We start from the raw sequence: 23,031 nt of genomic DNA, 5'->3' as shown, positions 1-23,031 counted from the left end.
TCCCTGTTTGCCCTCCACACGTGTTCAGGTTTGTCTCATGTTATGTCAAATGTTACTCTCTAATCTATGTTATATGCTTACAAACAATAACTTTGTGATGGCCCATGTGGCTTATTAATTCTCCGTTTGCCAAGTGTTGCATGAATAACAATCTCCAGCCACTCATGGCTAAATGTTGGCAGCGAATCAGGTGACCTTGAAGTGTTGAAAGATTGGATGTTGAAATACTTTTTGAAAAATATAAACATGTCTACTTTTTCTTTGTGGGTTGGTTTCCAGGGTTTCCAGCAAATCGTTATTATGCTGCCATGTTTTGTTTCACTTTTATTTATTTATAATTGGATTCCTTGTGTTCCATGTTGGTGGATCTTCTTGCAAGTCCACACTCTTCATTTTCCTTCACATAAAAGCAAAAGAAAATGTAATAATTATAAATAATGCAAGGTTGATCCAGTCAGTTACTGATCCTCAGCCTGAATATTTACCTCTTCTCAAGAACCTCTTCTGAAAAGATGTAGCTTCTTTGGGATGTTTTTGTATAAACTCTTTATACACTTTCACAAACAGTGTTCCTTAACCATCAGAGGAACAGGTCTTAAAAAGATCTTCTTAAGAAAGGTAATCACTTTAGAAACTGAAGAACCTCCTCACCAACCATTTACAGAACCACAGAGGAACAATGTTACTAAAAGGTATTCTTCATTGTGACATGAGAAAAGGTCACAAATGGATTCTTTGTATAGTAAGATGTTCTTCCTCAATTTATTTTTTGTTTTTTGTAAAGAACCTTCTCACCAACCAGCCAAAGAACCACAGAGGAACCCTTTTTCTAAAAGTGTTTGAAAGGTTCATAGTTCTTCTTTGTGACATGAGAAAAGGAACCATTTCAAAAATATATCTTTTGGTTTTTCTTTCTAAAGAGCTTCACTTCTCTGAGAATCTCTGGGAAAATTAGTTTCTTAACAGTTCTTCAGAAAGTTAAAGAGTTCCTGATTCCCACAAAATGTCTGCTTAGAACCATATCTTATCTTATCTTATCTTATCTTATCTTATCTTATCTTATCTTATCTTATCTTATCTACTATACTATCTTATAAACTTGTTCTTAAAATGGTTCTTTAGATAGTGAGGATTTTTTTATTTTGTAAAGTGGTTTGTAACAGCAACTTTTATATGGCTTATTTCTTTTGCTTAACATTTTATATACGCTACAAGATGTTCATAAAGTTATAGTAGATCATTAAAATAAAAAGAAAGAACGAAAAAGGAGAAAGATCTCAAAGAACATTGTGTTCTAAAACATGTCTGTCTGTTCCAGTGGACCCCTCGCAGGTGGGGAAAGGAATCACCCTGATCACTGTGATGGATGTCAACGATAACGCTCCCATTTTCGCCATAGAGTACGAGACGTTCCTGTGCGAGAGTGCTGGACCAGGCCAGGTACTACAATCTCCTGCTTGCATCAGGCTGCATATTTTTTTTTTTTATGAGCCACAGAAAAGTGAAATAGCTACTCATATGATTAGCGCGTCCCTCAGGGTTCTGACAGAATCTTTCATATACCGGTGACATTTTCAGTTGCAGCCGAAACGTCCCTTTCCGACGACGTACGCCTGCGCTGACCTGAAGGAGCCAAGAACACCAGAGACTCTGCTTTGAAAAGTTCACGGTTGATGAATTAAACAAATTAGTTTGATAAGAGGGGAAGCGGATGCACAGAGAGCGAAGCCAACGCTCAGAATGTAATTAGCACTTTTGTCTGATTGACAGTTTGAGGCCTTGGGGGAGGTTGGGAGAGCAAAGAAACCAGAGGGATGCTTCATTTGTCCTCAGGTTCGACACTGTTTAAAGAAAACAAGCTCACTGTGTATCGCCGATGTGATTAACCAAAATCCAGCCCAATATCTGAATGGAAATCACTGGAAAATGAGCGATGATCATTGAGTGTCTTTTTTTCATCTCTCACTCCACAGTGGTGTTAATATGAAGCTCAGATGAAAGTAAACAATCAGGATTTTAAGAATTTGTAGTGTTTTATAAGTATTTCTCTTTGTATGTTTTTAACGTACCAGGTTAAGATATTCATAACTAGAAGTTATTAAAAAAGTTTGTTTTTTTTCCACACAAATGTTTGTATCTTCAGAGTAAATGGTAAAATCAAGCCCATTTCTCCTCCCTGAGATGCTCCCAGTGCTTGTTCATCTAAAAAGCAGCTCATATCTGATCTTCAACCATTAAAATTCTGTTATGAACAGAGAGAAATACACACGTCTCACACTGAACGCCAACAGAGTCCTGACTCATTTTAGATCAGACTTGCCAAGATAAAATCCTTCATCTGTTTATACTGATTCAAAACAATGGAACTGGTGCACTAGTAAAAAGAGTTCAATCCAAAGTGTGATGCGAGCGCTGTTGCGAGTGCTGTTCCCGAATAATTCGTATATGTAACATCAACAGACGAACATAATCCAATCTATTTTTAATGAAGCCGCATAACAGCTACGCCATTTCCCTAAACATTAAAGTGCTCTTGTATTATTACCGATTATTCTTATAAATACAGAGCAGCTATGAGACGGAGCGAATTCATTCACTGACGCAGAACAAGCACATACACTGATTTTATTTCATTTGCTTTAATTAGAACACGGCCATTTTACTGCTACAACATTTCATATACAGTACATACAGAAGAGACCGTTCGCAGTGTGTACAAAGAACCGAACAATGTTTATTGTTATTATTAAATGAAGGATTGATGAGAATAGCTATAAAAAATTTAAGAAATTTAATCTGGCAACCGGGGCACCTTTTAATAAGGAGAGCAGTAGCTTTCATATATTAAACACATTAATACACATTAATGAACTAAGTGAATCTTGTAGCTAGCTATTAAAACAAGTGAAAAATATACATACTATAATAATTTAAAGGGAAGTGATCTACTTATGTTGAAAGATTGGAATAAACAAATTGTAAAACAAAATGGATCAATTTGGCAACCTGGTACCTTTTAAACAAGACCCCATTCAAAAAGCTTCATATGTCAATATGTCTGACTTTATACATGATGAGGTGTACAACTACGAAAATGATTTAAGGGAAGGTGGTCTATTTATGTTGCCAGATTGAACTGTTTCACAATTAACAGATCTAAACTTTACATTCATCAACACACGATTGTCTGCTTGCAGCTGTAAATAAAGCATTTATGAAATTCACTGACACTTGTAAAATCACAATGTGGCAACCTTTTGAATCTGTTTGAAAGCAGACCTTTCTAATTTCAGTTTCACAAACACACAGCCTGCAATTTTAATATCACAATTTCGCCTCCAGCCGAGAGCATTGGGATCACGTCTGAGCGTAGTGACAGGGAAAAAACAGGCTTATTGTGCAGCGTGTAAGTCTAATCAGAGGATCAGGTCACAGTGATGTGAAATGAACTGATTTAGGGACCGTGGTCAAAAAGCAGGTTGAAGTGAACGACAGATCACAGACCCCGGCTTGTTTCTTCTTCCTCAATGAGTCAAGACTGGGATCGTATTCGGCTTTGGATCGGGACGCTAGAAATGTGAAATGTCCTTGGAATAAAATGGTCTCTGTAAGGTATTGGAAAGGACATAATAAACACCAATCTCGCACTGCTGTTGCTTTAGAGATGCCATAACATTCGATCAGGTGACATTTTCACTTCTGTAATGCTCCAGGGCTTTTTCTCACAGCTGGAATTTCAAGATATTTACAGGAGCTTTAAAAAAACAGTGCAATGTGAATTCTACAGAGGGAAAAGAAAGCCAGATGGAATCATGCCTTAAATATACGTCTTCATAGACGGTTTTTGAACAATTCTCAAATTCCCATTGTTCCCATTAGAGCTTTTAAATCATAAGCAACAAGCCACACTGAGGGTCCATGAGACGACTTTCCCTGATGAAATTCCCTGATGGAAAGATCGTTGTTGGCAGCTCGGCAATTACGGATAACTCTCGGCATCATGGGAAATCATGTTTGCTACCAGAGGTAGCGCTCATCTCAGCAAACGCTGATGAAAAATTTCTGTCTGAAAAAAAAAAGTCGAATTCCCCTCCGGATCCCTGTCTGTGTCTTCCGGTCAATCCCAGACTCCCCATCTCTTATAACTTTCCCAGATATTAAAAGCCAGATGACTGTGCCGTATTTCTAAGACCCCGGGCGAACCCTCAGTTATATTTCCCATCAAATAGCTCTCTGTTCTTAAGCGCTTGACTTCCCTTGTGGTTCACGCTCGTTCCGGGGTCATTCAGGACGCACCAGAGCCTGACGTAGTGCAGCCATGGCAGGAGCTCGCAGTATCCAGATCTCAGGTCTCGTTAGAGTTTCGGCCCACTGGCTGTGTCCTTAACACGGCCCTAAAAAGCTTCCGCCGCTGGACTATTAAACGCTCCAATGCTTCTATATGGCTGTGAGATTGACGTCTAGGTCCAGGTCCATTTCCACACCTTTGTGTCTGCTCACTGACTCAGTGGCTCACTTTTGTGTGCAGAGATTCATTAGCAACGACTTTTAGTTAAAGACAGAAGCAAATTCGATTCCACCTCAAATTTCCTGGTGTTTTTTAATTCGTGTTTATTTTAGATTACAAAAAACCTGGTGCATAGTTATCCTGTGGTTGCACTGTCATTTTACACCAAGCTAAGATACAACTGCAGTGCACTTATGCTCTAGTTTGTGTTAGAAATAAACCGCCTCACCAAAGGCATTATAATTTTTAGACAACAAAAATTATTAACGCCCTGATTTTTCAGATTTCCAAACAAACGTTAATGTCATGTTCACCAGAGTGTCATCATCCATCTTGAAAATGCTTTCTCATCCATCCGTCAGCGACTGGTAGCACTGGTAGCATTAACAAAGCTACGAGCATTGAGTTTAATGAATTACTTAGTGCTCTTCTTCTTGCTTCAAATCAAGCTTATGACTTTAAGCTCTGTCTGATGGTGCCACCTTGAAATGTCCAGAGCGTTTTGTACAAATCGATTGAATGTGAAGTGAAATTGAGGTGTGGTGTTGGACCTGCTCTCTACCTTCTTCTCAAAACTAGAGCAATATTTCCGCTCTGCTAAACACTGGTGATCTCGATGAGACGCACAAACCTCCCGATCATTACGGACTAAAACAGATGGCCATGCGTAAAAAACGTCCCCAGATGCCATCCTGAAGTTCCTCTAATGAGGTCACTCCAGGTGCTTTCCTGCACCGCCTTCTCCTTCCAGCTCACGGCATTTTGCCCAGGCTCCTTGAACTGCCCTCTGTTATTCCCATCATACTTTTCTTTTTAACATTTAACAGAAGCTCGGTACGAACAGGTTCAATGATCTGCGAATGATTTGTTGGAGGATTATGTATAGTTCCTGGTAAATCTGCAGCTGAAACCATCAGTAATGAACAAGATGAGCTTTTTAACTCCTTAAGGATGCCTGAGCTCTGGAGTCCACCTCTGGTTCCTGTGCGACAGACTCTCTCGCTGCTGCCGGGGCCAGAGACGTGCCGTGGACGTAGGCGTCCTTGTGCTACAAGATGTTACAAGCCCCTCCCTCTTCCTTTACCTCACATCAGCAGTCGATTGGATGATGCTCTCAGTTTAACTCTTGATTTTCCCGCTTGAGTGAAGAAATGTTGAGCTGCCTAACATGAAATAAAATCTACCAGCATGTTTGATTTAGCTAATAGACATGGATATTTAACAGTTAGCTGTGTTTATTAGCGGTTAGCGATGGCACTGAGAAGATTCTGCTAAAAACAACAAAGGAGCAAAGGGTCAAACATTTACAAAAATATTACGAACAAATGTCATGCTGTCATGCTAATAGATAATGCTGAATGAAGAGTGGAGGATGAACACATAAACAGGGTTTTACGTTAACTGAAAGGTGCTTATAGGGAAAAAAGCTGCTGTTGTTCTCTTTTAGCTTTGTTTTACAAACACACTTCTGTACTTACCTATTAATTGCTATACAGAACTCCATTTCTCAACATGTTTATTCCCAATCGGACCTCACCCGTGCCTCAGTGTCGAGGATTTCTGAGCAGATTGACTTTGTGCTGACCGCAGCGTGACACGTGGGTGCTGGGTATTAAACTCAGCCCCGGTTCACAGATTTAAGCCCCGACAGCGTATCAGGGGAATCTCATTAATGCTCCACCTGACAGACAGGTCTGATAATCATCTCCAAAACATAGCACTTTTCTCCAAATCCCCCAGCACACTGTCTAAGCAGCACTAATCACTGATAGTGTATTGACCCCACCCCCCACCCCCCGAGCGCCGCGATCGTTTTGATTAGAACTCAAACTTCATTGCAGACAGCTGTATCGATACAGCCACTCCAAATCGGATTTGTATGCTATTACTCAATGAGATTCAGGCATGAGAGCTCGATATAATGACAACTTCATCATTTAACCTGAGTTTTTTTTTCTTCTTTTCTTTTCTTTTCTTTTCTTTTCTTTTCTTTGCTAGTCTGTAATGCTTGAGTTAAATAATAATAATAGAAGTGATGTGTTTCATTTATATATCGCCTTATGAAGCACTGGCTGTATGTAGCAAATGTCATGCAGCTTTATGAGCACTGGCATTGAAGCACACAAGACAGGTAGGAAAACAGACTAGCACAATAAAGAAAGAAAAAAGTGTTAGTATAGTTACGAATGCTTATGTAGGTTTTTATTATGTGTCATGAAGCACCTACATGCATTTAGGATGTGTCAGGCCGCCTTATGAACAGTTTTAATTTATTTATTTTTTAATTTTCTATAGAAACTTTTACATGATTTGGAGAATGAAACATCGGGCTGTAGGTGTTTTAATTAGTTTTTTATTGATATTGAAATTTGATGGATTTGCTTGTGTGTGTATGTATTGTTGGATGTTATTTGTTAAACTCAAACGTGCTTGCATCTGTTAGTCTTGGCCAGGACGCTCTTGTAAAAGAGATTTTTAATCTCAATGTGCTTCTTTCCTGGTAAAATAAAGGTTATAAAATAATAAAGAAATATTTTGTCATCTATGCCTTATACTATGTACATGTCATTTACTATAAGGATGGCTTATGTAAGTTTATGTCAGCTGTCATAAAGTTTTTTAAGCCTATGCTTAATTTTTTTTTAAGTATAGATGCTTTAAATAACCATTATAGTGTAGTTAATGTTTGTCAGTTGTCACGAAGTACTTATTTAGGCTCTATGTAGTGTTATGAATGTTTATGTATAGTTATATCAGTTGTTTCAACATTTCTGCATGTAGCCTTATAACCACCATCATTAAGTAAGGTGTTAAAGTAATTAAAAAAATTTATTTATCAGTTGCTATAGATGATTTATGTAGGCACAATGTAGTGTTATAACCACTATCATTAAGTAAGGTGTTAAAGTAATTTAAAAAAAGGTATTTATCAGTTGCTATAGATGACTTACTGTACAGTATGTAGGCACTGTGTAGTCTTATGAATGTTTAAGTTGATGTCAGCTGTTATGAAGCATTTATGTAGACACAATAAAAAATTAAAAATAAAACTAGGAAATCTAAAATCAGCAGTCCAAGCATGAAGTTAACGGTATTAAGGTGTAAGTGGATTAAGAGTTTCGTCCTTCTCAGGTGATCGAGACGGTGAGTGCGGTGGATAAAGACGAGCCCCCCAGTGGCCATCGCTTCTTCTTCTCCCTGACTGCCGAGGCTGCCGGGAACCACAATTTCACCCTGCGGGACAACAAAGGTAGCTTACACAGCAGTGTTTTATGCCTTATCTGCCCGAACACACCTGGAAGACATATTACAATATGTTGTACTTAGAGCAGCATTACACTGGTGTAGAATCCCCTACGCAGAGCACGATAACACAACACGTTAACATACACGTGTTATATTTTCTACTAAAAAAACAATGATTAATATCTAAAAACATGTTTAAGCACAAATACGCAAACGAGCTGATATGGTTGTGTTTATTTACTGATGCACATACATTATTGCCCTATGTAGCTATTATGTATCCTTATGCACACTGCCCATCAGTGATGTATTACTGTTTTTTTTAATAGCATACAATGTATATCAGATGTCACAGATGACTTATGTCGGCATTGTGTAGTGTTATGAAATTTTTAAGCAGATAATAAGTCCATTTATTATGAGAATTTTCCCTAACAGCTAAAAATGGAAATTGTAATAATATTCCATTATGACATATAGCCTTGTGTTTCCAGATAAATATCTACTTTGTAAAAAGAAGTCTTTGTAATAACCTTAACACTAGTATCTCTGATCTGTCTAGTTTCTTTTCTCACCTCATTTCCTTTCACCAACACTCTTTCCTTTTCTCATCTTATCGTTTGTTCTCCTGTCTCCTCTCCAGATAACACGGCGTCCATCCTGACTAAGCGTGGAGGATTTCACAGGCGAGAGCAGCCACTGTACCGTCTGCCTGTGCTGATAGTGGACAGCGGGAGTCCGTCTCTCAGCAGCACCAACACTTTGTCCATCCGGGTGTGTGAGTGTGACTCTGATGGAGCTCCACAGGCCTGTGGCACCGAGGCTTTCCTCCTGACGGCTGGACTTAGCACCGGAGCGCTCACAGCTATCCTGGCCTGCATCATGACACTGCTCGGTAAGAGTCCATCATCATCCCCTTCATCACAAGGATCACGATCTGTTCATTACAATCATTATATCTAAATAGTAAGAGTTTAAGAATGACAAATACGATCATCTTCAGGAACATCACCAACATCATAAACAGCATCTGCTTCATCATCCTTATCAACTCAGTTAATGCAGTTAACCATTATCATCATCACAATCATCAACACCACCTAAATCATAACCACTACAACCATTACCACCACAACCATCACCACTATTACCGTCACAACCATCACCACCACCACAATGATCATCACTACAACCATCACCACCACCTCAATCATAACCAATACAACCATCACCACCATCATCACTACCACCACAATCATCACAGCTACAACGATAACTACAACAAACACCACCACCACCACAATCAACACCACTACAGTCATGACCACCATCATCACCACCACAACTATCACCACCACTATGATCATCACTACTAGAACCATCACCACCACCATCATCACCACCACAACTATGAACACCACAACTATCATCACCAACACGATCATCACCACTACAATCAACACCACCACAATCATCACCATTACAACCATCACCACTACAAGGATAACTACAACAACCATCAACACCATCATGATCATCACCACCACAATCACCAACACGATCATCACTACAACCATCACCACCACCTCAATCATAACTAATACAACCATCACCACCACAACCATGATCATCACCACCACCACAATCATCACCACCATAATCATCACCGCTACAACGATAACTACAACAAACACCACCATCACCACCACAACTATCACCACCACTATGATCATCACTACTAGAACCATCACCACCACCATCATCACCACCACAACTATGAACACCACAACTATCATCACCAACACGATCATCACCACTACAATCAACACCACCACAATCATCACCATTACAACCATCACCACTACAAGGATAACTACAACAACCATCAACACCATCATGATCATCACCACCACGATCAACACCACTACAATCAACACCACTACATTCAACACCACTACAATAATCACCACTACAACCATCAGCACTACAACCATCAGCACTACAACCCTCAGCACTACAACAATAACTACAACAACCATCACCACCATCACGATCATCACCACCACAATCATCCCCAACTGGATCATCACCACCACAACTATCACCACCACAATCAACACAACCACAATCACCACTACAACCATCACTGCCACCACCACAATTATCACCACCACCATCATCACCACCACAACTATGACCGCCACCACAATCATCACCACTACAACCATCACTACCACCCCCACAATTATCAGCACCACAATCAACACCACCACAATCATCACCACCTCATACCTCACCACCTCACACATGCACCATGTTTCTCTGGCACTGTATCTGAGGTACACATGGGTGTTTGTAATCTAATAGTTTACGATTGTTTTTATATCGGTTCCAGCGTATTTCAGTTCCCTATCGTCTAATTGAGAGGAAACAAATAGAAAGTCAATTACGCAGCAAGGACGTTGTCTCATCATTTTGGTTGTTTGTTTGCTTCTCCTCTCCTCATTGTCTTCATTAAGACCTAAACTGATTCAAAATGAACTTGTTTTTGTGAGGAGAAAAATAATTAATTACAGCTAAACTGGCTCTTGGGAGGAATGCTGTGCTTTACGATGGAGTAGCATTTGTTAATTACATAGTTAATTTCCAAAAGTACATTTGATCCATTATGTTTGATTGATTCTGCAGCATGTCACTCTGCTGATGCTCATCACACCGTTGTGCTCGCCGGCTTTAACTGGATTCGTGACGGCTGAAGCTGTGAAGGACGCAGCTCGCTGTGTACTAGTGTGTTTTTTTGGTGACGCGCCATGTTAGCATTTAGCGTCTTTGTTAGCTGATTGTTTAACAAGTGCCCCTTTTTCTGGTGCTTTCTGATTGGTGGAAATTGGGCTGATTGTTGTCGAGGTTTAGAGGACGAGTGAATGTAGCGCTGATGGATAAATGAGTTCATGATTATTGTATTGTTGTGATGTCTCTCAGATCAGATTAGCGTTGATGAGTACCTGACCTTTTTTGTTTTGTGTCTTTTACTTTGCTTTTTTCCTTGTGCTGCACTGGTGTGTGGACGTCATGGCATCACGGTTGCTGGTCGGTTGTGGGTAAAAAAATTGTTGTCGATCTTTGTCTAAAAATACTCATAGTTGTGTGATTATAAAATTCCTACTTTTATCTTTCATTTTTCGTGCATTTTTCGTTATACGTCATCACCACTGATGGTTCAGTTCTGACTGCCCGCTCTGTTAGAACTCTGCCACTGTGACTCCGTCGCCATGTTCACGATCATCCGCTCTTCTTTGTTAAATAAGAACAGTTTATTTTGGATCACACCTCGTCCACTGTACAGGTCCCTAAGGAGGAGCGGTTACTATGGAAACGGTAACCGAAACAAGAAACAAATCGACAAATCAGATGCTGCAAAGGCTTATTTCTTTATTAACCAGGCTGATTGGTTTCGTTCTCTCCCGCTCCCACGTTTAATCCCCCTTGATTTTTTTTTTCACCAAAAAAAAAAAGAATCCGAATGAAATCCTCAAAGCACAATTCGAGAGGGTTTTTAGAGAGGACGCTGGCTCTCGCTAGCTTCAGTCAGTCTTAATTAAAGTGTGCAGACGACAGCTCTTCTCCCCCGTCTCTCTGTCCAAGCGAAACAACAAAACAAAGGGACGCAATCACACTGCAATCTGTTGACTGATTGCACCCCACTGAGAGGCCATCAAGGCTTGGAAGTCCAAACCATGAGTCAGAATTGGTGAGATGGGGTGTGTGTGCGTGTGTGTGTGCATGTGTGTGTGTGTGTGTGTGTGTGTGTGTGTGTGTGTGTGTGTGTTTGTGTGAGTGAGAGTGAGACAGAGCGAGACGGTCATCCATCAGCCGGAATAAAACTGAAACAATGAAGCTGCTGGGTCTCTTTTAGTGTCCAGTTCAGACCTTTTTTTTTTTTGTAGTTGAAGCTGAAAAGCTCACAATGGGGTAATCGTGATGTACTCCAAAAAATATGAGGTGTTGAATAGGTCAGATGCTGTCTCGTAAAGAGACTTAATAAATCAATCATCTCTATTGTCTTGTTATTCACACACCTTTTAAAGCTTCTGCGATGGAACAAAACGGCTGGGAGATAAGCGGCGGAAGCTGTGTGTGAGCCAGTCACAGTATCGCTGCCGCCACCGGGAACTTTTTTTTTTCCTTTCTTTGTATGAAAGCGAATATCTTTCCTGACCACATTGTGACCATACAGCAGGTCATGCCAGAAGCTGGTGGAATCTTAGTGAAGCTTTACTGTGTAGTTTTTTAAATTCACTCAGTCTCCGGATGTTGTGTTTGGAGTGTTTTTGTATTGTTTGTGGTAGGAATTGATGAGATGTTTCAGAAAGGTTCCTTTATGTTTTACGACATCTTCAGGACACCTGATGAATCATACGGCTGGTGTGTAGCTGCTATAATGTAAGCGAGAACAAGAAATAACTTGTTCCGTACTGCATTGTGTTTTTATTTGTAACTGAGCTTCCTATAAATGAGGAAAAACTATAATTAAAAGAAGAAGAAGAAAAAGAAGAAGAAGAAGAAGAAAGTCACAGACATTTAAAGCAAATGCATTCATTATTATAAGACTGGGTTTTACAAGTTTTTATCAAATTTAATCAGTCCTTTATTTGCACAGGAACCAGATAATCATGTTGATGGATGTAGATGAGAGGAGATTAGATCTGTGTCTTGTTATTTGTTAAACCACTCAATCTGGCAACATAAAGAGATTACTTCTTCTTCAAACCCTGTTAGGAGGTATATTTTACATTTGTTTTTGATATTTAACTTATCAGGATTAATTCCTTCAGGACGGATCTTTCAATTCTCATCGTCAGTGTCCGGTTTTAGTGTCAGTTACATAAAATTAGAACTGAAAAAAGTTGCGTTCATGCCGTGGGCTAAACATCTCCTCATATTGTGACTAGTTTGTGATTGAACAGGGGAAGAGGGAGGATGCGCAAGTGTGTGGATATATGTGTGTGTGTGTGTGTGTGTGTGTGTGTGTGTGTGTGTGTGTGTGTGTGTGTAGGGGTAGATGAGGTATAGAGATGGAACAGATTTTTTTTTCCCTCTGGGTTTCTGAATAATAAATCAACAGGCGTTGTGCCCCGCTGTCAGTTGCGTTCTAATCCGAACAGTAGGACTTCTGTGCAAACTCGCTACACAATGCAGCAAACAAAGTACCTGAGAAAGAGAAAGAGAGAGAGAGAGAGAGAGAGAGAGAGAGAGTTATATTATTTATAACTCAATTATATATAAAGTCAGACACAAAGAAAAACACATTTACCCAGCTCATGAAGGACTTCTGTCCAAACTGTGTGTGTGTAGTTTCCAGAGAAACAGGATGTTTTAGATCTTAGTCCTTCATCTGCTGTGCAAAGTGCATCTGCTGAGCCGTAGGAGGTGAAACCGGTTGATATTAACCATTGGCTGATGTTTAAAGCATGGCATTCACTCTGTGGGGTTCTGCACTTCAGAACCGAGCTCCTGCTTCTTTAATATTAACAGAATTGCCATTAATGTTAATTTAATCTTTTAAAAGGACCAGCATTAACAACCGCTACAGTTGGAAAGTTTTCCTGGCTTCACCGTTGCTATAGCAACAACTTCTCCACTGCTGTGCTCATTGTGTTTAATCTCAGCGGACTTGTGTTGTCGAATTTGGTTGGAAATGAATCCATAAAAAGCAAAACACACCTTTGTGAGGTGACTAGGTGAGTAAAGGGGAGGTACGGGGTTAGGGACTTGATTGAAGAGTAAATCGTGCATTTATGCAAGCAAAGGCAAAGCATATGAGAAAATGTGAAGATTTCTCGATGTAGATTAATTGTAAGGTACTGTGAAGAGCGATAACGGGGTCATGGAGTGAATGGTGCATATGCATTTCTAATATTAAAGAGAAATATTATCTGGTCTTTGAGATGTAGGCTGAAATGTTCTGAAATCTGGCAACCCTGGTTAATGATATCACCTCATGCCCAGTTGAACAAAGTGACCTACGTGTTAACCGGTATGCTGCCTGACTCTGGCTCTCAGCTGCTGATTACAGGAATAAATAAAGCAAAGCATTTTTATCTCTAAATCCTCTGTTTCTCTTGCTCAATTTTTTTTGTTTAAAATCTTGCGGTGTTGATTTATATCAGCACACACTATTAGATTGACATGACAGCAACTAATATCACAGAATGGCTGTTTTCGTGGCAGAGCTCGAATTTCTTCATCACTCCACAGCTCGGGGAAGCGGACACGAGAGGTGAGGCGAGGCGAGCTCCTGCCCCGGGCTGTCCTGCCTCCGGTCGCCCGTGTCTCTGTTTCGGCCTAATCTCCTAATGGCTGTAAGTCCAGCGCCAAGTCTACACCAGTATACTGTATAAACACGCTTATGAAGATGTAGTACGTGCTCGCGTCCTCCTCGATTTATTTAGCAGCAGCACTGGTGAGCCCGGCGCTGTAAACCACAGCTACCTACAGCACCGCGGTCGTATAAACGTCTTTGCAGACTCCAGTACATCTCCATTAGCGGACGCCGGTTGTGTGGGACAGCAGCCGGGACTGACAGAGAAATGGCAGCACATAATCTAGCAGCACTGCATCATTTTTTAAGAGGTCGATATGAACGCGTCACCATCACCGCAAACCCCACCCAACCCTCAACCCCCACCTCGTCTGTAAACCCAACAAAAAAATACCCCAATTGTTGTGTAATTGATTCCGCATGATGGACTGTTTTCTGAATTCAATTACGTTAAATTGGGGATAATGTTAAATTGATCCGCGGCTCGTTGCTGATCATCCATCTTCTGTCAAAACTGCAGCAAAGCCGAGTCAAGTCTTTAAGCGGTCAGTAACTGTAGGCGAGGTCTATAGAACACTCCCGAATCACACACCAGCAGGGTCAAAGACAAGCACAGCGCCAAGCTCGCCTCCCGCTTCACTGTTTGATGAATAGCGGGAGGGTTTTTATTTATTTATCTTTTTTTTCTGGCTTGTTTAATGAAGTAATGCACATTGATGGGGTGCAGACTTGCATTTTCTTTAACGACTTACGGAAAAGGCCGCGATTGGGTTTCAGCGAAAGTCATTTTTCTTACACTTTTCCGGTAAGAAACATTTTAAAAGAACTCGAAGGTTGCATATGTGTGAATTTTAAATGTCTATAAGTGATGTGGAAAAGCTTTTTGACGTGCATAAATTAAAGTCAAGCGTTTTTCCCTTTGGCACACGGAAACTGATCCGTGTAAGTATCAGTCTTAAAGACAGAAACGAGAAACTGCATTTTTTTAAACACAGCTTCTAAATCAGTAAAGAGGGTAAAAGATGTTATTTACTGTTTTCTCTAGTTCTTTGCCATGACCATGCCCACTGATCATACGTGGCCACGCCCACAGAACGTTGTTCACACTTGTATAGTTTGTTTTAAACAAAGGTTGTGGATATTTCATACTCATCTCATTACTTCCATTTAATTTCTCATTATTTCAAGATAGTATCTTATTATTTTGTCTTATCTCATTATTTCAACATACTGTCTTGAAATAAAATATTTTGCCATTGTTGTGACATTTTATTTTAACTTATCTGATTATTTTCACTTAATATCATGTTTCAGCTAGGTATCTAATTATTTTGCCATTTTTCTTTGTTTCAACTCCATATCTCATTTTTGTGACTCATCTGATTATTTTGACTGATATCTCATTGTTCTGATTTGCATAGTACTGTATCTCAACAAGAGATGCAGTTGTTTTGACTAAATATCTCATTATTTCAACTTTATACTGGTATCTCAAGTTTATTTCTTTGTCAATTTTATACTAATATCTCAACTTTATCTCATTGTCAATTTTATACTAATATCTCAAATTTATCTCATTATTTCAGCTTCATACTGGTATCTCAACTTTATCTCAACTTTATCTCATTATTTCAACTTCATACTGGTATCTTAACTTTATCTCATTGTCAATTTTATACTAATATTTCAACTTTATCTCATTATTTACACAATTTCTCATTATTTTAACTCTATACTGGTACCTTAAATTAATATCCAGCTTCACCTCTGACTAGCTTGACTGACACTGGAGACTCCTTCAGTGCTAAACGGTAAATAAATATCCGTTTAACAAAAATGAATACAACTCCATACCTTCTTACGAATGAACGGTTGCCATGGAAACAATAATGTATCAGAACGGGCCGATTACAGAAAAGGAATCGGAGCTGTGCTGTAAATAATATATGATGTAGTACAGTAAAAGAGCACCAATCTTCGCCCATATTAGCTTCAAAAAAGGAAAAGCAGATTATTTATGAAGAGATGTGAAATATGGCACTCTGATATTTAACTGGGTCATTCCAGAGATGCAGAACTGTTCTCATATACAGCCAGTCTTTTGATCTCCGTCTGCAGACCAATGTGTGTAGGAGTGTGTGTGTTTGTGTGTGTGTGTGTGTGTGTACATGCTAGCTCAGGCTACTCTCCCACTCTCTCAGCATTTCTGGCAGTGTGAACGTACACCATGCCCTGGGATGAATTATAAGACCACTGCGTCATTTTTCACACTCTCTATGGCAAGCCGATGGATGGATCATTAGGTAGTTTACACCACAAACACACACACACACACACACACACACACACACACACACACACACACTCTAATACACACACAAGGCCTCTCTTTCTTCTTTCTTCATTCCCCTCACATCTCTCCTCCTTCTCTCTCCATCAGCTCCTCTCACCTCCCCTGTGTTTGCACATCACACCGCCGGGCTGCTGTTTGCGTTCAGGAGGGAGTCTGTCCTGTCGACTCGGCACTGTTATCTCTCACGCACTCGCATGAACAATGAACACTCGTTTTATGCCGAGAGAAGCACATTACTCCCGTGCTCATATTTTCCGAGCTCTCTGTCTGCACGCTCTGAGATTTGTTCGTGCTTTATTTCAGAAGGACTTCCTGTTTACTACGCCTTGTGCATGACACCAATCATTGTTAGCGCCTGTGCGTCCTGATCAGTCTTGTGGTTTAGGTTTTCTCTCTTTTCGCTCTCTTTTCACGAGGATTTATCAGTGTAGGCGAGAACAACGTGGCAGGTGACACAGAGACAAAGCGGCTTTGTTTTTGCGCTTTTATATTCCTGCTTTCCTCAATGGTACTTTCATATTATTTTTTTTATCTTGAATTCTGCTGTCTGATTGGCTGGATGATACTGATTATAGAAATATGTTATTGTTTCTATAATTCTGAACTTTCAGACGGATTTGTACCCCTCTGAAAATACCCCACAGAAAATACTCTGTGATATGGTGGAGTTTTTGTAAGGACGTTTATGTTCATGTAACATTCATGGAAGAAGTCTCCAGTGTCAGTGCTTTGTAATGTTTAGAACTAGCTGCTTATAGCTACTGTAACCATAAAATGTGTCATTCTATAATTAATACAGATTGTTGTATTATAAGACAACATGTTGTAATAAATCAGCATTATTTTCTGATGTAAGCACAAGCACCAGACAATTTTATTAATTCATTAATTGTCATGCTCCATTTTGTTTCCTACTCGTCACACCTTCCTCTTGCGTACATATCGTCTTTAAAACGTCACTGAGTGTAGATTTTCCTCCTTTCTGACATCCCAGCCTTCCATTATAATCATACAAGTGCTAAACGGTTCCCTTTATAGCTCCGTGGCATTAGCATCGGCTGCTGTTTATCACGCGGGTGACGTGTTTGACCCTCGCTTTCAGGGCAGGGTGATGCGTTTTGACTGATGTATAATCCTGCCTTATTTGGCGGATGCAGTAGGCATATGCCGGATCATAAAAACAGGATTTAGAGTTGTGTGTGTGTGTGTGTGTGTGTGTGTGGGAAAGAGAGAAAATGCAGGGTGACCGTTTCAGTGTCGTATTTATGACACATTTCCACCTGTAAATCTCAGCCTTCAGTGTTTATCGCTGCCAGTGTAACTACACGTATATGACAGCATTGAGACTGAAGGGGCATGAGGATTAAAGCTCTACACTGTGTGTGTGTGTGTGTGTGTGTGTGTGTGTGTGTGTGTGTGTGTGTGTGTGTGTGTGGAGTGTTCAAAATGACCCCAGGGGTGCAGTTACATTTCAAAAAGCCTGGGTTGTGTTTATTTATGTATACATGTATGTATGTGTGTGTGTTGAGGTGATGACCAATTGTCCCCAGAAGTATGGTAAACTTCCAGAAAACTAGCCTGTGTGTGTGTCTGTGTGTGTTAGGACAAAATGACCCCAAAAGTGTAGTAAAGTCCTAAAAACTGGGTTGGATTTATTTGTCTGTGTGTGTGTGTGTGTGTGTGTTGCTTGTTCTTGTGCTTGTTAGGACAAAATGACCCCAGAAGTATAATATAATTCCATAAAATTTGTTTGGATTTATTTGGGTGTTTGTGTGTAGATCAACACGCTCAGCCAGTAAAAAAAGACAGTAGTGCTTTAAATCACAACTCTAGCAGTCTGTATTATGCCGCTCAAAAGTTTGTACCCCCTTTGATACCCACTGATACAATTCAGTTTCCTGTATTGTTCTTTTTAGCTTCTCCTCTGTACCCTGAATGTCCTTTAATCAACTTTGGAGTTTCTTGTGTTTTATGTCAGACTTTGGGGGTCTGACATCTAATATGTGTATAGTGTTTAATCTAGAACAGGTTTTCTGAACGAGACTGATCTCTTATCTCTGATCCGCAATTTTAGGTACTGAATAGAATGCAGTTGGTACTGAATCAGATGCAGTAGGTACTGAATAGAATGCAGTTGGTACTGAATCAGATGCAGTAGGTACTGAATAGAATGCAGTTGGTACTGAATCAGATGCAGTAGGTACTGAATAGAATGCAGTTGGTACTGAATCAGCTGCAGTAGGTACTGAATAGAATGCAGTTGGTACTGAATCAGATGCAGTAGGTACTGAATAGAATGCAGTTGGTACTGAATCAGATGCAGTAGGTACTGAATAGAATGCAGTTGGTACTGAATCAGATGCAGTAGGTACTGAATAGAATGCAGTTGGTACTGAATCAGCTGCAGTAGGTACTGAATAGAATGCAGTTGGTACTGAATCAGATGCAGTAGGTACTTTCACAGGATGCCAAGATTTAAATCATTTTAATCTTTTGGATCCTTAATGGCGATAAAAGCCTCTTCTACATTTGTTTTGCATCTGTCATCATTCCCGAGTCTAATCTGTCATGTCTAATGTACTGTGCCTTATTGACTCTTTTTTATTTAATCATACTCATACTTAACCTATGCTTTCTTTGTAATGCTGGAATCGATGGAGTTTTTTGTTATGTGTTTGTAGCGAGCTTTATGGATGCGTAATCTTCTGTTATAAAGGAGACAAAAAAGCTAAATATTAAATCAAACTTGTTCAGACAGTAATGTTAAAACGATGCCCAGGCTTTTTTTATTTTTATTTTTTTCATATTTTACTTCTCTGCTTTAGTCATGTCTTTTTTCATTCTCTAATGGTCGCCCTAAACAGGTTCATATCTTTTTAATTGTCTTCTCTAGCTCTGTGAAAAGTCAATATTTTCCTGATCCTTATTTACTCCTGCCTCAGAGTCAGCTGGATTTTTTTTTTTCTTTTTTTTTCTTCTTTTTTTTAAGACACTTTAATGACTTTCAGGTGAAGGGTGTGAAATCTTTTGCACTCAAATGTAAAATCTGCTGCTTAAACATGATATAATAGTTCTAGTAGGTATCATTTATTAGTATCTGGTTATACACAACAAACACACACACACACAAACACACACACACACAAACACACTCAAACACGCCTACAAAATGTCAGTTTTTTCAATTTCATATATATTTTTTCTACCTTTGTGAATTTCCTGGATATTTCAAGACACAGATGTCTCTCCTGGCACCGTCTGTGATGAAGCACCTCTGCCTCCAGAAGCGTCCGATGTGATTTTAAAGCAACTGCATCCCGATCTGATGAACATATTCATAAACCTAATGTACCTGATCGGACTTAATTGAAGCCCGCACGTCGAGATAATACACGTCGCCTCATGTGGTACATGAAATTCAAAAGCCTGGAAGTAATAGAAATGTTCTCCGGTGCATTAAACAAGAAGAAAGTGTTGTTGCGGTGTCATAAATACTCCAGCGATAGCATCACCCCTGCGCTCTCTGAGGCCGTGCTTTATCTGCCAGCCGTAACCACGCCGACCTTCTCCAAGCTCAGATTCCTCTCTCTAAAGGTTCGGAGGCTAAGAGGCTTCTGATCAGATTAGATTTCTCTCACCCGATTGTTTCAAGAAGGCTGTTAAATTCCTAATTAGCGAAAAGCACAAAATTGTCATTTTTATGCTTATTAATTTTAATCGGATTATCAGTTATTAATTTGCACAGAAACATTTTCGTGTTTTTTTCCTCTCTAGAGATCTCTAGACATTCGTGTCTCTAAATAGCTCGGATGTGTTCTGATTTCTGTCTGATCTTTCCTAACACTGCCCATAATCCCTTTCAGCGGATCATTAATCAACGTGTCATAGTGCAGATCGAGTTTAAATAACACTTGTTCAACCGGATCGGATGAGTCTGATCTCTTAAACCTGCTCTAAATTGAACTAACGCTCGTCAAGTTCAGTTTGTGTTAGTTTTTGTTTGTTTTTGGCTCTGTATCATTCAATCCATGACACAGTAGCTGTTCCAAGTTATGTCTGATCTCAGAACTGATGAGCTACTGTGCTGTTTGTTATCATAACCATCATCACTTTCTGATCAGTTCTTCAGTATTAGATCCTGTTCTCGGATCCAGCAGAACAGCTTTCTTGGAAACTTTAACTAATCTGATTTGTAATGATTGATCTGTAATGTTTGATCTTTACGGGGTGTTTTATAGTCCGATCTTTATTACATCTTTGTTTACATTAGCTTCTGTTCTGATGACCTGAAGTCTGCTTTGAGTCTGATCTAATATCCATTCTTTGATTTGTTCTGTGCAGTGCTTGTGCTGCTGATCGTGACGGTGCGGCGGAGAAAGAAGGAGCCGTTGATTGTGGATGACGAGCGCGATGTGCGCGAGAACATCGTACGCTACGACGACGAGGGCGGCGGAGAGGAAGACACTGAGGCCTTTGACATGGCAGCCTTGCGCCATCTGAACGCCACGCGAGAGAGTAAAACACGACGTGACGTGACTCCTGACATGCCTGCCATACCCACCCTGTACCACACTCGCCCCCCGCCCTACAAAATGGCCCCTGATAACGGCGTTTTCCGCGAGTTCATATGGGAGCGGCTGAAGGAGGCGGACGTCGACCCTTCGGCTCCTCCCTATGACTCGCTCCAGACGTACGCCTTTGAGGGAAACGGCTCGGCGGCGCAGTCACTCAGCTCACTCGAGTCACTCAGCACCGACTCGGAGCACAACTACGACTTCCTGAGCGACTGGGGGCCGCGTTTCAAAAAGCTGGCGGATCTCTACGGCCACAGCGAAGCCAGCAACGTCTTCTCCTCCTAGCCACAGGGTCGATTCCCCAACAGAAATGAAAACGAACAGTCACCGAGTGCCAATGACTCACCGCTCCTTGAAAGAAGGCAGGAGGGACACGTTTTATTCCGACAAAAAGGATGGTGAAAAAAATGAAAAAAAGACAACATAAATGAACAACCAGTAACAAATGCCAAAAATGGCATGATTCCCCAAAAGAGGTGGGAGGAAGAATAAAAAATATGGAACATTCGTATGTAGGAGGAGAAATATTGGCATTGATTTCCCTCAGAAACGTCGATAATCCTCTCCTAGGACAGATTGTGGATTCTTACATTGTGGCACTTGGATTTAAACCTACAATAAGATGCCAGACTCAGACACAGAAAGGATGTAGCTGGGATAAAGGGCAGAGGGTGGAGGCGTGCGCAAGGGTCCTTCTTGGAATTTGTTTTGCTGAGACTTTCAGTGGCGAGGCAGTGATGAATCAGAACAGTCCTGCCTGCCGAGCCAGATCTTCTGCCTCGTAACCCATGCTCTCCGATGCTATCTCAATGTTTCTGTTCTCTCACATATTTCTATGACTCACAGCTTCTTCAGCCACAAAAAAAAAAAAAAAAAAAAAAAAAATCAATATGAATTAAGTCGCCGAAATACTCCCGAAAGACATATTGCCTTGTGAGGTAATGCAACTGTCGCTGTGTAAAATATCTTTTATCTGACATCAGGCTTTAGTTTCATCTGAAATAAAGCATCAGTGTGGATGAAAAATAGCCAAACCACTGATTTAGAAGAAAACAAAAGAGGTTTCTGTGTATAATAACGCTTACCCGGGATGAGATTGGAGTCGTTGCAGGTGTTCTTCGGCTCGGGGAAAAGTGTCTCGTTCGCTTTCTTTTGTGCAGCAGGAACATTGTAACGATGTGAAATTGAAGGATTAAACCTATCCATCACATCTCTCTCTCTCTCTCTCTCTCTCTCTCTCTCTTTCTTTCTATTCGACTCCGAAAAACAAATGTGTTTATAGCGTCAGGTTCTGCCTCATGTACTTTGTACTGTAAGTATGTTCTGGATGATTGTTGTGCAAGTTGTTTTTTAAGTTTTTAGATTTTTTTGTTTTGTTTTTGTTTTTTTTCTACATGAAACCAGCCAAGCTGTTGCAGACGAGAGGCACCTCGGAACTGAAACGTTATTAACACACAAAATGTCCATTCTGTCTTACAGCTTCTCTCCTTTTCGATTGTGAACGACTCGACATGAAAACGTGATTTGAAAAGCTTTGAAATATTCTTCATATACACCATAATTGAAATATGGACTTATTTTGTACAGTCGTAAAAGTAAATAAAACAAATGCACAGCTTCTTTTTAACTTCTCTCTCTCTCTCTCTTTCTCTCTCTCTCTCTCTCTCTATTTCTCTTCATCCAAACTGATGATGTTTATTAAATGACTTGTGTCAGCCTTTTCCATGCAGATTGGTTCTCCTCCACTTCGTTCTGATTGTAGATTTGATCGGTAGATTAGATCAGCATTCACATAAAATACAACTCGATTCAACAAGCTGATTCAAATAAATGACTCAACAATTGAATCAGATTTAAACCTGACTTAAAAGTGCTGACTAGTCAAAAGTGCAGACTCATAGAGTCGACTCAGCGCTGACTCAAAATAACTGACTCAAAGAGCTGAATCGAAAGAGCTTACTCAAAAAAGCAGACACAGAGTAGTCTCAGAGAGCTGACTCGAGAGAGCCGACTTAAAGAGCCAACTCAG

General features: G+C 40.1%; 1 protein-coding gene across 3 annotated transcripts in view; it reads left to right on the top strand.

The window, feature by feature from the left end:
* The window catches only part of cdh7a (cadherin 7a), a 78,915-nt gene extending 56,305 nt beyond the window's left edge, over positions 1-22,610 (top strand). For all 3 annotated transcript variants that reach the window (XM_060873760.1, XM_060873778.1, XM_060873769.1), the window contains exons 9-12: positions 1,319-1,440; positions 7,640-7,757; positions 8,397-8,648; positions 20,770-22,610. In XM_060873760.1, coding sequence (XP_060729743.1) covers positions 1,319-1,440; positions 7,640-7,757; positions 8,397-8,648; positions 20,770-21,287 — 1,010 coding nt within the window. In that variant the 3' untranslated portion in view covers positions 21,288-22,610. The remainder of the gene's footprint in view (positions 1-1,318; positions 1,441-7,639; positions 7,758-8,396; positions 8,649-20,769) is intronic.
* The last annotated feature ends 421 nt before the right edge of the window (positions 22,611-23,031 follow it).

The sequence above is a fragment of the Tachysurus vachellii genome, chromosome 1 (genome assembly GCF_030014155.1).
Source record: "Tachysurus vachellii isolate PV-2020 chromosome 1, HZAU_Pvac_v1, whole genome shotgun sequence".
NCBI classification, from domain to species: Eukaryota; Metazoa; Chordata; class Actinopteri; order Siluriformes; family Bagridae; genus Tachysurus; species Tachysurus vachellii.
This window is presented reverse-complemented; position numbering and strand designations above follow the sequence as displayed.